The 14548-nt window shown below is 43.6% G+C and overlaps 1 protein-coding gene across 2 annotated transcripts; it reads left to right on the top strand.

Moving 5' to 3' along the window:
- Positions 1-432: 432 nt before the first annotated feature.
- On the top strand, positions 433-12650 carry rrp36 (ribosomal RNA processing 36). 2 transcript variants are annotated; one of them, XM_030050912.1, is made up of 9 exons: positions 472-566; positions 1470-1567; positions 1665-2052; positions 2402-2537; positions 3589-3655; positions 6866-6970; positions 7922-7999; positions 10047-10164; positions 11237-12650. In XM_030050912.1, the coding sequence occupies exons 3-9, from the start codon at positions 1710-1712 to the stop codon at positions 11392-11394; spliced, it is 1005 nt and encodes a 334-aa protein (XP_029906772.1). In that variant the 5' UTR covers positions 472-566; positions 1470-1567; positions 1665-1709; the 3' UTR covers positions 11395-12650. The 2 variants fall into 2 exon arrangements, with proteins under 2 accessions (XP_029906681.1, XP_029906772.1); XM_030050821.1 differs by lacking the exon at positions 1470-1567 and having other exon boundaries at positions 433-566.
- The last annotated feature ends 1898 nt before the right edge of the window (positions 12651-14548 follow it).

The following is a 14548-nucleotide window of genomic DNA, read 5'->3' as shown; positions in this document are numbered from 1 at the left end:
TCAAAATAATTCCGTCAGTCTTTAACAAAAAAAAAAAAAAACACGTTTGTGATGTGTCTCGTGAATAATAAATAATAATGCGATAATTCCTGGCGAAAAGAATAGTTTTATCTGAAAATTTTGCGGTGTGTTTTTCGAAATACCATACTTTCAATACCATACTTATGTGCAATAACCTATAGTGCAATAACTCCTGTCCGTGTTTGCACTTGTACATATATTTTTTCTTTCTTTTTATTCTATATATATTTATATTTATATTCATATTCCTTTATTTCTTTATTTTTCTTGACTATTTGCTCTTTTTACTTTACACTTTGAGTGGGAGTTGTTATTGTAACGAAAAGTAATTTCCCCCTGGGGATCAATAAAGTATTCTGATTCTGATTCTGATTCTGAAAGAGCTTTACTTTGAAAGTCATGAGCGGAAGTGCCGGGCTATTACATTGAGCTTGTGACGTGTACACACGTGGGTAATGGGGCTCAGCAACACAGGAAGAGTTTGACTTCAAGCAAAAATCAAATAATATCATTAATATAATTCGCTCGTCCGGAGGATCAGCCCGGTGAGTCTGGAGCTGCTCGCAGAGTTTTGTTTTTAATTTAATATTTTTTTTCGTGGCGGAACGGAAACTCGTTCATATGTCCGATACGCTTTTCTCTTGTTTTAGGAGAAAACGGGACCAAAGTAACGTTACATTTACAAACCTGGCTCAGTGTCGGTAACCGTAAACGACTTACAGAATATTTTAACAAAATGCCAAACATGCCGAAAACGCTCAGAGTTGTGTGACACCGGAACAAACATGACGCGGCTCAAAGCGTCCAAAAAGTGCGCTTCACGGCCGCCTGCGGTGTTGCCATTAGCTCCGCATTAAAGAGCGGCTCATGGTGATGTGTTCAGGCTCTCTGATGTCCAGCTGCACCGGCTGGGTTTGTGCCAGGAGACAGGGACACTTTAAAATGCTCCATTTCTAAATGGAGTTTGGTGCAGAGGACTGCTGCTGCACTTTAAACAGAATGGAAGCAACAGCCTTGATCAGGAAGTCATGTTGGAATAATGAATCGATCAACAGAAAGTATAGATAGATAGATAGATACTTTATTCATCCCGAAGGAAATTCACAGTTTTCAACAGTATCCACAGATTGCAAGATAAATAAATAAAAAAAAATAAAGAATAAAAGATGACACTAGAGATCTAAGTACCCAATGTGCAAAAAAAAAAAAAGATTATTGTTGTTTTCATTAGCTATTAATCTTTTAACCCTTTATTTACTTTCATATTTACATTTTTTTTAATCAAATGGGGTCAGTAATTTAAACCTCCAGACAATGATTGTAATAAAAATTTAAGTTTATGATTCAGGTACTCAAAACATAACACACACACACACACACTACTACTACAGGTGTGTTTATGTTGCTGTAGATGTGTGTTGTGTTAGTAAAGGTGTGTTATGTTACAGGTGTGGTTTTGTCAGGTGAGGGCCCTGAAGCAGAGGGAAGCTTTTTGTTTTAGTTCTAGTTCCTCAGTGTCCAGTTCTGTCTTGGGGCTCTTGTTTTGGTAAGATTATGGATTAATAAAATAATAATAATAATAAAAAGATAAATGAATCGACTGTGAAACGAATCATTAGCTGCGGCCTGTTCTCTCTCCCCAGCCGACAACTGAGGAAGAGGAGGCAGCTGGGAGGAGGAAGGTGAGGATGCAGAGCGGCAGCAGCAGCGATGAAGACTCCGACGTGGAGAAAAACTTTGCTCTGCTCACCAGCAGAGGAAGAGGAGGAGCTGATGAAGAGGGAGAGGGAGAGGAGGAGTTAAGTGCCGAGGAACAGGAGGAGGAGGAGGAAGAAGAGGAGGAGGAAGAAGAGGAGGAAGAAGATGTGTTGGATGGTGGTCATGAAGAGGAGGACGAGGATGACACCGAAGGCTCTGAAGATGATGATGATGACGACGATGATGATGAAGATGACGATGATGAAGATGGTGCGCAGCTGGAAGACGGTGGCGGCAGCGCAGAAGTCCAGACCAGAGAAAACATTAAAAAGGGTGAGTCTGGATGGATGAAGGAAAAGTGTTTCCACCACTGATAAAGGCACATTCTCATCTTTTAAATTGATTATTGAAACGATTGATTGATTTTCTGTTGATTGATTAATCAGCTGACCAGGTATATCAGCGTTAGAAAAAAGAGAGCATGTGTTTAAGGTGCAAAAGTGGGATAAAGTAATTAAAACTTCCTCTCTGATGGAGGCGGTTAATCCTGGTTAGTGAAGGCAGGGTTTAGCAGAGCAGTCAGGGCGAGGGTGCAGCGCTGCCCCCTGCTGGCTGGCAGACGGCAGAGCCACGTTGTGTTGTGGCTCATCAGCTGTTCTGTGCCCCCCCACCCCCCCTGCAGAGCTGGCCTCCATGAGCTTTGAGGACGTCCTGAAGCTGCAGAACAAACTGGGCACCAAAGTTTACAACCAAGTCGCCTACGGCAGCAGCGAGACGCCGGCGAGCCACGGCGCCAGGAAACGCCTCAACAAGAACAGGTGAGGCGCCGCCCGAGCGACACTTCCCCACCCCCCACCCCTCCCCCCGGCCTGCGTCCGCTATGATAATAATAATGTTCTGACTTCACTTCCAGCAGCATCAACCTCCAGCACAACAGCAGAGCTTTAGATTATTAAGGTGCATTTCGATTTAGTTTCCAGTTTGAATTCGCTACAAGGTCCCTGCTTTGACTCAGACGTTTCTGTCTGTTTGAGGGCGTTGACTTGGTTCCCCTTAAAGAGACACGGCTCATTTTACCCATAGTGCACTGCTGCACGCAAGGTGTGCTCCACTTTAATCGGTCCAAAAGTCTGAACCATCCCAAAAAAACTGTTTTCACACTAGAAACGAAGGGAACCGTGGATCAGTTAGGTCCAGACCGAGGCCATCTCTTGTTGGCGGCTCTTCGGTCCGGCGGAGGTTTAACGCCTGTCGTTTCGGTTCAGATCAAACTGAAGAGCAAACAGGAGGGGGGGCGTGAAAGGGCCCTCAGGAAGGGGTGACTCCATAAGGCTGGATCAAGTCTGACAGTTCCTGAAGCCCAGTACCGGGCATCAGGTTCTGTCACTTGGTCTCATGAACCTCCGTCGGAGCGTGTTGTTGCTCAGGTTTAGGTTATTTTCTTCTGTTGTTTAAATTGTTCATATTTCTATTTTTTCTATATTCCTTGTTTATAGTGTTTGTATTGCTTGTTGCTATTTATTATCTATTGATACTGTAAATTATGCTTCATATTTTGCTATCCACTTTGCTGCTGTAATGCTTGAAATTTCCCCACTGTGGGACTAATAAAGGAATATCTTATCTTACCTTATGCTGAAGCACCTTGCTGCATCGTTTTGCAGGTAAATGAGAAAAAATACTCTGTCGAGACTTCAGTGCTTTGTAAAGACACAGCAGCTGCAGTGCTGCTGGGGGGTGTTTTTCTGTTTTTAGTTTGAGAACAAATGGAAAGCTGCTTCTTGTTGATTTGATTGTACTGAAGGTAAACAGTTGAAGATGTCTGGAGTGGGTTCAGTTTGCTGAGCTGCTGTCTGTGTCTCTGTTCAGGCCCACCGAGCTCTCAGCCAAGAGGCCGGCGCCCTTCCTGAGGCAGGTCGTCCCCGTCAAGAAGCCCGTGAGTGTGAGGCGGCGTTACCACGGGAACGCCGAGCGGCTGTCCGACTGTCCTTCTGACCTGCTGTCCTGACCGGCTGTCCTGACCAACTGTCCCCCTGACCGACTGTCCTGACCAGCTGTCCTGACCGACTGTCCTTCTGACCGGCTGTCCTTCTGACCGGCTGTCCTTCTGACCGACTGTCCTTCTGACCGGCTGTCCTTCTGACCGGCTGTCCTGACTGGCTGTCCTTCTGACCGGCTGTCCTTCTGACTGACTGTCCTTCTGACTGACTGTCCTGACTGACTGTCCTGACCAGCTGTCCTGACCGACTGTCCTTCTGACCGGCTGTCCTTCTGACCGACTGTCCTTCTGACTGACTGTCCTGACTGACTGTCCTGACTGACTGTCCTGACCAGCTGTCCTGACCGACTGTCCTTCTGACCGGCTGTCCTTCTGACCGACTGTCCTTCTGACTGACTGTCCTGACTGACTGTCCTGACCAGCTGTCCTGACCGACTGTCCTTCTGACCGGCTGTCCTTCTGACCGGCTGTCCTTCTGACTGACTGTCCTGACTGGCTGTCCTTCCGACTGACTGTCTTTCTGTCTGCCTGTCCCTCTGACCGACTGTCCTTCTGACCGACTGTCCTTCTGACCGGCTGTCCTGACCTGCTGTCCTTCTGACCGACTGTCCTGACCGACTGTCCTTCTGACCGACTGTCCTGACCGACTGTCCTTCTGACCTGCTGTCCTTCTGACCGACTGTCCTTCTGACCGACTGTCCTGACCGACTGTCCTTCTGACCGACTGTCCTGACCGACTGTCCTTCTGACCTGCTGTCCTTCTGACCGGCTGTCCTTCTGACCGACTGTCCTTCTGACCGACTGTCCTGACCGGCTGTCCTGACCGACTGTCCTTCTGACCTGCTGTCCTTCTGACCGGCTGTCCTTCTGACCAACTGTCCTTCTGACTGACTGTCCTGACTGACTGTCCTGACTGGCTGTCCTTCCGACTGACTGTCTTTCTGTCCGCCTGTCCCTCTGACCGACTGTCCTTCTGACCGACTGTCCTGACCGACTGTCCTTCTGACCTGCTGTCCTTCTGACCGGCTGTCCTTCTGACTGACTGTCCTGACTGGCTGTCCTTCCGACTGACTGTCTTTCTGTCCGCCTGTCCCCCTGACCGACTGTCCTGACCGACTGTCCTTCTGACCGACTGTCCTGACTGGCTGTCCTTCCGACTGACTGTCTTTCTGTCCGCCTGTCCCCCTGACCGACTGTCCTGACCGACTGTCCTTCTGACCGACTGTCCTGACTGGCTGTCCTTCCGACTGACTGTCTTTCTGTCCGACTGTCCCTCTGACCGACTGTCCTTCTGACCGGCTGTCCTGACCAGCTGTTTTGACCAACTGTCCTGACCGGCTGTCCTGACCGGCTGTCCTTCTGACCGACTGTCCTTTTGACCGACTGTCCTTCTGACCGGCTGTCCTGACCGGCTGTCCTGACTGACTGTCCTTCTGACCGACTGTTTCTGTCTTTTAGTTTAGCTTGTTGGCTTTTCTGTCAGACCCACATTGAATCAGACTTGATCCATGTCGCACTTTTCATACAATTAAAGCTTGATCAACGTGCACATTCTCCTGAAATGGGTGGTGCTAGGAGCAGATCCCCAGACACATTCACTGCAAAAAAGTCACAACTTGCTCTCGCACTCACATTAAAGCTCTGCTGTTTATTGGGTCAACGTTTCGGTCTATCAACCTTCATCAGGACCAACCAAGTTGGTCCTGCACTTTTCATACAAACCAGTGAAACTCAAACTTGTGCCACATCGTGTCGCTCACAGCAAAACCAGTTTCAGTTGATATGTAAAAAAAAAAAAAAAAACAATAAAAAGCAGTGCTATCATGATCTGGACGTCAGAGCGCCGCCATGAGCCGGGCGGCAGAGTTCCTTAAACGCCTCGCGGGGACAGATCATCGGGCAGTGGGAGTCTCCATACATCACTCACACCTGAGGTTATTATAGTTCACTAAAACAAAACTTGGTGTGAAGAAATTTTAAGTTTAATTGAAATAAAAATAAAAACTAGACTTTAGAAAAACAACAAAACGGTGAAACGATGTCTTGCAAAACGAAACAAAAATATACATAAAATTTTAGTTTTAGTTTGTCAGTTTGATCAAATTCATCCAGTTATTATCAGTTTATTACTGAGACGTGCACAACAACTCAGCTCCAACTCAACATTTTGACACAAGAACAGCCCAACCGGGACCAGAGAACCCAGTCTGGAGACTCAACTGGGACTGGAAAATAAAAATAAAAATAAAATCAAAAAAAGGAGCAGTAACACTAAAATTAAGTGAAGAATTAACTAGAATAAAAGACGAGAAATGTCATCTGATGTATTTATTAGAACATGTCTGACAGTTTCCTCCTCGCCCTGTAAAGAAAGAAACACTGCAGTTAGTTATTATTTTTTTTCCCACATTGAATATCTTGAATATGAAATGACCCTGAAACACGATGACAGTGTTTCACTGCTTTCCTCTCAGACGACACCGAGGGTTTGAATTTCACCGAGCGCAGGCAGGAATCCAGTGTTTCTGTCGTTCACTCGTTTTTCCTCTTCCTGTCTCTCTCTCTCTCTCTCCCTCTCCCTCCTCCTCCTCCTCCTCCTCTTCCTCTTCCTCCTCCTCCTCTCTATCTCCCTCTCCCTCTTCCTCTCCCTCTCCCACCTCCTCTTCCTCCTCCTCTTCCTCTCTCCCTCTTCCTATCCCTCCTCCTCTTCCTCCTCCTCTCTCTCTCCCTCTTCCTCTCTCTCCCTCTCCCTCCTCCTCCTCCTCCTCTTCCTCTCTCTCTCCCTCTCCCCCTCCCTCTCCCCCTTCCTCTCTTCCTCCTTCTCTCCCTCTCCCTCTCCCTCTTCCTCCTCCTCCTCCTGCTCCGCCTCCTCCTCCTGCTCCGCCTCCTCCTCCTCTCTCTCCCTCTCCCTCTCCCTCCTCCTCTCCCTCCTCCTCTCTCTCTCCCTCCTCCTCTCCCTCCTCCTCTCTCTCTCCCTCCTCCTCTTCCTCCTCCTCCTCTCTCTCTCCCTCTCCCTCCTCCTCTCCCTCTCCCTCTTCGTCTCTCTCTCCCTCCTCCTCTCCCTCCTCCTCTCTCTCTCCCTCCTCCTCTCCCTCCTCCTCTTCCTCCTCTTCGTCTCTCTCTCCCTCCTCCTCCTCCTCTCTCCAGGTCTCCAGAGATCCTCGGTTCGACGATCTGTCCGGAGAATACAAACCGGAGATCTTTGAGAAGACGTACAAGTTCCTGGACGACATCCGGCAGCGAGAGCGACAGGTGAGACGCGTCGTCGCCAACATAATCCCAGACTTTTCACAATCTCTGATTTTAATCCAGATTACTCCCCTTTTTCACCGACCGCCAGTCCTGAGTTCCGGGAGTCTTTGCTGTTTGGTGATTTTTCAAGAACAAACTCCAGACTCTGCCTTTCCAGCCTTGCCTTTAATAGAATTCATCAGATTTATTTATTTATTTCTGTTTTCATTCATGTGTTTGAGCTGGTTTGGTCTGTTCTTCTGTTTTCTGGTTGCACTTTTCATCTCTTTTACTCTTTTCTGTTATTTTGTCCTTCACTCTTAATGTCTCATCTACTTTTCGGTCCACAGTTTGGACTTTTTATTTGCTTATTTAGTTATTTATTTGTCTGTTTCTTTACTTGTTTGTTTATTTTCTGCTTTTCATATCTGACTCATTTTATTACGACTTTTATTTTTGCTTGTTGTTTTCGTTGTATGTGTCTCTTGTTGGTCTTCATGCTGCCTCTGCTGTTTCCTCGGAGCAAACTGATGAGATGTATGACGCCGTTTCCTCCTGTTTTTATTGTTTTTATTGTTTTATTGTTTTATTGTTTTGCTGTGTGAAGCTCTGCAGCCGTCACTATCAGAGGAGACGTTTCCCTCAAACTCACCTGCAGCCACAAAACATCTTTGATAGCAGCTTATAAAGTTTATATATTGTTATACTAAACATACAAAAACTATTTAGTCCAGTCCTGCAATTCAGATGTTTTTTTTTTTTTTTTTTATTGATTTCAATCATAAATCCAAATTATGGACTTAATTGATTTTTATTGCCCAGGCCTCCCTGCAGACACTCGTGCAGGGAAAGTCCAGGACAGAGATGATCAGTTTCTGCAGTAAAAGAGAAAATGACGGCCTCCTGTTGGTGTGTGTGTGTGTGTGTGTGTGTGTGTGTGTGTGTGTGTGTGTGTGTGTGTGTGTGTCGCAGGTCGTCCAGAAGAAGCTGAAGAAGTCAAAGAAAAACAACCAGAGGAAGGAGAAGCTGCAGGCTCTGCTGCAGAGGATGGTGAGGAGGCTCTCTGGGCCTTAATCTGTAATCTGTAATCTGTAATCTGTCTTCCCTCTCCTGTCAGCTGATCAGGCGAGGAGAGTAAAGGGTGAAAAATGGAGCCACAGTCTAAAGGGAGTCTGCCCGGTTTTCTTAACCAGAGTTAAGAAAGTTATTGACAACTGATGAAGCGTTCATCAGCCGGTTCATTGTCGCTGTGCAGCCGAGCTTCACTCAGACCAGCAGATTTTATTTTAATTTTATTTTTATTTTAAATCCCAGAGGAGATCGCGAGGTTTCCCTCAGTAAAAGTCGTCCTTGGTGATGTGGACAGAATTAAATATCATTTGACCAAATACCTCAAAATCGATATTTTAGCGATGATAGATGACTTTATTAATCCAAATTAAAATGTCATAGCAGCTGATTAAAATACAGGACACAAAGACAAAAATCATAAATCACAAGATACTTAAAGATAAGTAAATAAATGCAACCCCCTCCAACCCAGTGCACTGTATAAAACACAATAAAAGCACAATAAATATGTGGTAAGAAGTCATTTTGTCAGTTTTAGGGCTTTGAGACACACATTTGTTGTGGAGATGAAGCCGAAGCAGCTGCAACAGAATAATAAGTTCAGAAAACTACATTTATTACCCAGACAATATTTATACTGATCTTTGGGGTGGGCGATATGAAAAAAATCTCCTATCACGATATGGACCATTTTATATCACGATAACGATATACCACACTGCAAAAACTCAAAATCTTACCAAGATTATTTGTCTTATTTCAAGTCAAAAATGTCTTATTTCTAGTCAAAATATCTCATTACACTTAAAATAAGACATGATCACCTCAGAAGTAACTTGTTTTTAGACAACTGTCTCTTGTTTCAAGTGAAAATTTGCTTGTTTCATTGGCAAAATTTGTTTCTTGTTTCTAGCTAATTTTCACTTATTTCAAGTGAATTTTCACTTTTTCCACTGGCAAATTTTGACAATGAAACAAGCAAATTTTCACTTGAAACAAGAGACAGTTGTCTAAAAACAAGTGACTTCTGAGGTGATCATGTCTTATTTTAAGTGTAATGAGATATTTTGACTAAAAATAAGACATTTTTGACTTGAAATAAGACAAATAATCTTGGCTTCCTTCGCGGCTGCGATTGCGAGAATGATGCATTTTCTAAGCCTTCTTCCTCCTCCATGTTTCCGTGTCTCTGCTTGCCCGTGTGTGTTGTTGTACCAGGTGAATAACGCAAAGCAGCGTAATGTCGCAAAACCAGCAACGGAGAGTCCACAGAATGGCATCTTCTTTGTGAAAATAATTTTTTATTCTTGTTTGTTTCATAATCTGAGTGCATATTGGCGACCAGTGACAACAATAATACATTCACAGTGGCCTGCACGGTGAAAATTCGCTTGAATTGATAAAATGGCGATAGAAACGATTGAGGAGAAATGAAGTGATAGACATTTTTCTATCGTACCTACGATATATATCGTCATATCGCCCACCACTAACTGATCTGTCATATCATGACATCAGTGAGATATTCATGCATCACCCAGCCCTAAATCTGAGACACTGAGGGAGGAAGTTAAGGGTGAAATCAGAGATTAAGGGATTTAAAACCATCATCACTTCTCCAGATTAGTATTTTTATGAAAAGTCGATCGAATTCAAAATTGAAAAGATAAAAATGAAGTTGATGAAGGCGTGATAAAAGTGCGATTGAACTGATGAATTCATTCATGAGTCATGAAAAAAAACCCCTCCCGTCTCTGTCAGGCTGCGCTCGTTCTGCTGTCAGCAAATTCATTTTGTCCAATCGTTTGCATTTTCGTCATTTCATCGTTTTGCTCGTTTAAAATGTAAACCGTTTGAGTCGCAGCGAAGAGGATGAGCACAGCGAGCGAGGCCTGAGGCTGACTGTGTGTGTGTGTGGGTGTGTGTGTGTGTGTGTGTGTGTGTGTGTGTGTGTGTGTGTGTGTGTGTGTGTGTGTGTGTGTGTGTGTGTGTGTGTGTGTGTGTGTGTGTGTGCGTGCGCGTGCAGGAGAACCAGGAGCGTGCGAGGAGGAGCCGGGAGCAGCAGAGGGAGCAGGAGCTGCAGCTGAAGAGGAGGCAGAGGGAACTCGCCGAGAGCGGCCGCCAGCCCTTCTTCCTCAAGAAGTGTAAGTTCTTGTTACCATGACAACCAGCCGTTTCCACAGGTACGCCCAGGTACGCCAGCACCTGCCCCGACGTCATTAAAGCCACTCACAGACGAACGGTGTTAATGGGACACCAGCACCGTGGAACACACACACACACACACACACACACACACACACACACACACACACACACACACATATTATTAGTACAACTGAGGATCAAAATTCGTTGCCTTTGTGGGACCTTAAACGCCTCGCTACGACAGGTTTTTGGACGAAGGCAGTGTCCCGGGACGGTGCCGTTACCACAGATTTACCACCAGTGACTGAGTGTGTCTCTATCGCCCCCCTGTGGTCCATCTCGTCCCAGAGGAGAACGAGCTCTGTTTCCTGTAAAGTCCCAAAAACGTGAAAAAGCTCATTTTCCACTCCAGAATGTTCACTCCTTTAAAAACGAATCCAAACTCGTTTTCTAACTTGATTTTATTTCTAAGCCAAAGAAAGAAAAGTAGAAAAGAAAAGTCGTTTTCAAGTTCCAGTGGATTCATAAGAAAGAAACCACAAGCAGCCGCCGACTGTTGGGGATTGATTTGATTTGATTATTCTAGTGTTTTTATTTTTAATTTTTTTTTTTTAATAATTAATTAATTAAGTTTGCACAAAGATAGTCAGAATTAAAAAAAACTGCAAATCAGCTCAAAAACAAAATTGCCCGTGTGCAGTTTCACCTGTCAGTTGTGAGTGGAGCTCTGTCTGAACTCTTCTTCCTCTTCTTCCTCCTCTTCCTCTTCCTCTTCCTCTTCTTCTTCTTCTTCCTTTAACCTCTTGTTCCTCTTCCTCTTCTTCCTCTTCTCCTTCCTCTTCCTCTTGCTCTTCTCCTTCTTCCTCTCCTGGTGTTACAAAAACATTCTGTGCAATATAACAAACGTGGGAGAATTGAAATACAAAATGTGCCTACTCTAAGTATAACAGCTCTTTGCTTAACCTTTTTATTTATGTACCACAAATGTCTTGTAAAGAAGAAATTGTAAATAAATGATTTTTTTTTTTTTTAAATCTTCCTCTTCCTCCTCCTCCTCTTCCTCTCCAGCCGACCAGAAGAAGCTGCAGCTCGCTGAAAAGTTCACGGCTCTGAAGCGGAGCGGCAAGCTGGAGAACTTCCTGAGCAAGAAGAGGAGGAGGAACGCCGTGAAGGACCGCAGGAAGCTGCCGACTCAGCAGCAGCAGGAGCGCCGCCGCGGCCGCTGAGGACCCGCCCACCGCCCCCACGCACAGACCCACTTCCTGTTTCCTGTTTCCTGTTCCCTGTATGTGAAGCCCTGTGGAGGAGCCGCCGGTGGAGCTGGGATTTGTTGTCGTTTCATTTTGGCGTGAGGATGTGACGCTGTGGCGACGGGACGAATCCACTGCCAGTCAGAATGCTCAGATGACTTTTTTTATTTGTATTTTTTTTTATTTTTGGTGATTTTAAAAAGCAGCCGGGGGAGGAGTCGTGAGGCGGGACAAGGTCACAGCATCACAGCGCCCCTCAGGTCGCTCATGTGTGTGACAGACGAGCCGACAAGCAGCCAATCACATCTCACCGCCGCCTGGAGTCCCGCCCACTGCTGCAGACACTGTTGAAAATTCAAATTTCTGTCATTTTACTCTGACAGTGTTCAGTTTAGCAGGATGAAGACGAGCCGCGGAATAAAAACCAGCGAGGAAACATCCGGTCTCCTCCCGTCTGTATCCAACTCCATGAGAATCACTACCACCAACAACAACAACAATAATAATAACAATAATAACAAAATAATAATAATAATACCTTTTCAAGTTTTACCTCAAAGTAGAAGTGAGTTTGAGTTCATTGATTTTCTTGCTCACAGTCCAAAACTGACCGGAGGCAGAATTCACATTAATAAGAAACAGAAAAATACATGCACATGATTGTACATTATAAAAATATAAAACTATATACAGCAACATACACACATGCACCCATACATTCATGCTCATACATGCACAAATACAAACATGCATGCATTTTAAAATGCCATAAAGCATACAACACAACCCACCAAAAACAAGAAATAAAAATAAAAACAGGCAAATTAAACGCTAAACACTTTTTTTTTTAATAAACAGACGTCACACACTTTACTTGTGGAGTGTATGAAGGAGATTATAAGGAATATGCTGAATATGCTGTGGACTGAAACCTGCTGCCAATAAAGTTTCACTGAAGGACAGAGAGTTGGGTACTGCTCGTCATGTGGCGGTCTGGCCAGCAGGGGGCGCTGCAGAACAGAGGCTATGGGCTCCAGGCGACCGAAACAAAAACCAAGACTGAAACTCAGCTGAGAAATGTGAGAAAATCTTCAGAAACCATCATTTGTGGTCATGTTCGATCCAGAGAAGCGACTCTCAGCCGGGCAAGAAACTGTAAATTTTAAGCTGTTTCATATCTTTGTCACCCAGAAATACAAGAAAAAAAAGCTAAAACAAAAATAAAATCATCATAATCATAATCATGCACTTTGTATTTATTTCTGAGGGAGGTTTTCTTGTGCATCATAAATCTCCCCGCTCAGTGACGATGCACAGGAAAAGTCACGTGGTGGAAATGAGTTGAAGCAAACTGTAAATGAACACACCACTCATGGTCGTGTGATGCAAACTGTTAACAAACACAAGCTTATTGGTATTTTCTTTTATCATAGACGTGTTTTTGAAAGATGTGATGAAAGAAAATACCAGTAAGCTGATCCTAAGTGAAGACATAATGAATCCCATACAGTTATTAACAAACACACTCACTGCATCAGCCACTAACACTGATATTATATTATCATCATTACTGATCGGCCCAGGGGCGGAAATCCCATTTCATTATTGGGGGGAAAATAAACAGCAATATTTCAGAGAGTAATTGTTGGGGGGGACATGAAAAAATGTCTGTCTGGCACGACTGTACCTCCCTCTTTCTCTCTTACGCTCCTTTGAAATTTGCCGTACAGTGTTGAGCGCTCAGCATGTTCATATTTTTAAAATAATGCTATTAAAAGCAATAATCCTCTGAATAGATTTCTTTGCTCACTGTTTTATTTCCACTACAGTCCATCAAAGTAGCTTTACAAGAACTAGAAACTCAAAATAAGCTGTAAAATTAGAGGAAATACCTTGAATAATCCAACTACATCAAACTATTCTTCAAAAAACAGATTTATTGTAGTGTCAAAAAAAAAAAAAAAAATCTGCATCACAGCATCAAACTCCAAGTACAAACAGCCTACTTTAAATAATAAAAAAATAGATATCTATCTAGAGACAAATTTATAAATTTTTGACACTTAAAAACATACTTTTACATTTATAATCAGCACCGCTTGCATTGTGCTTTCACTGAATATTACTATTTTATTCAACATTATTTATTAGTGTGAACACTAATTTTTTAATACTAAGTTTTTTTTTTTGTTTTTTTGTTTTTTTTTTAAAAAGGCAGATCCATTATTTCATTTAAAAAAGAAGAAGAAAAAAAAACAGCTGGTTCTCTGCTCCCAGGTCTCTGCCAGAGGCTGTGTTTCCGAGAACAGAAAAACCAACCAGCCAGCAGGGGGCGATAAAGGTTCAAGATCAGTTTGACCTGTTGAACTCTGATTTTCCCTTAAATTTCCCCTTAAGTTGCTTTAAAAAAGAGCTTTTTTTTCCACAGTGCAGCGCAGAGTCTGGTCCATGTTGTGTCTCTGCTCCACCTCACTGAGCCTGAGGGGAGGAAGCACCGCGCTGCTGCCCCCTGGCTGCAGCACGCAGAGCATCACCTCTGGGGAAAAAAATAAAAAATACAATGAAGTGAAATTACAAAAAAAATAGCAAAGAATTAGTAAACAAAAAAAAGTAGGAAAAGTAGGAAAAAATATTTTTTAAAATGTACAAAAAGCATTTAATGAAGGGACATATTTACAGGTCAGATCAGTGATGCTGGATCAACGTCATGCTTCTTGTCTCAGGAACTCAACACTTCACCCAAACCAAAATATTACTAGTTACTCAGTTACTTAAAAAAAAATTAATAATAATAATAATAATAAAAAATCATTATATTGCCAGTTATATTGTTCTGTCATTAGAAGCCTGGGAGGAAATCTTGAGCAGTTATGGACTGTAAGATAAGAGCTAACTCATCTCTTTTTTGGAAATCTAATTGTTAAAACCATTTAACCGTTCACATACTCATTACGTCAGTCTATTTAAATGAGTTGGACTGTTTTGCAAAACAAATCAAATCTCCTGGCAAGAAGGTGCTAAGAAAAAGAAAAAAAGAAATAAAATGAAAACAAAACAAAAGAAAGACAAGAAAAATAAAACCGCACTTTTGTTAAATTCCTCATGAGGGCGCCTCGGAGCAACATCAGTC

This window comes from Myripristis murdjan, chromosome 1 (assembly GCF_902150065.1).
Source record: "Myripristis murdjan chromosome 1, fMyrMur1.1, whole genome shotgun sequence".
NCBI lineage: Eukaryota > Metazoa > Chordata > Actinopteri > Holocentriformes > Holocentridae > Myripristis > Myripristis murdjan.
The sequence above is the reverse complement of the archived record's forward strand: the minus strand, read 5'-3'. Positions and strand labels throughout refer to the sequence as shown.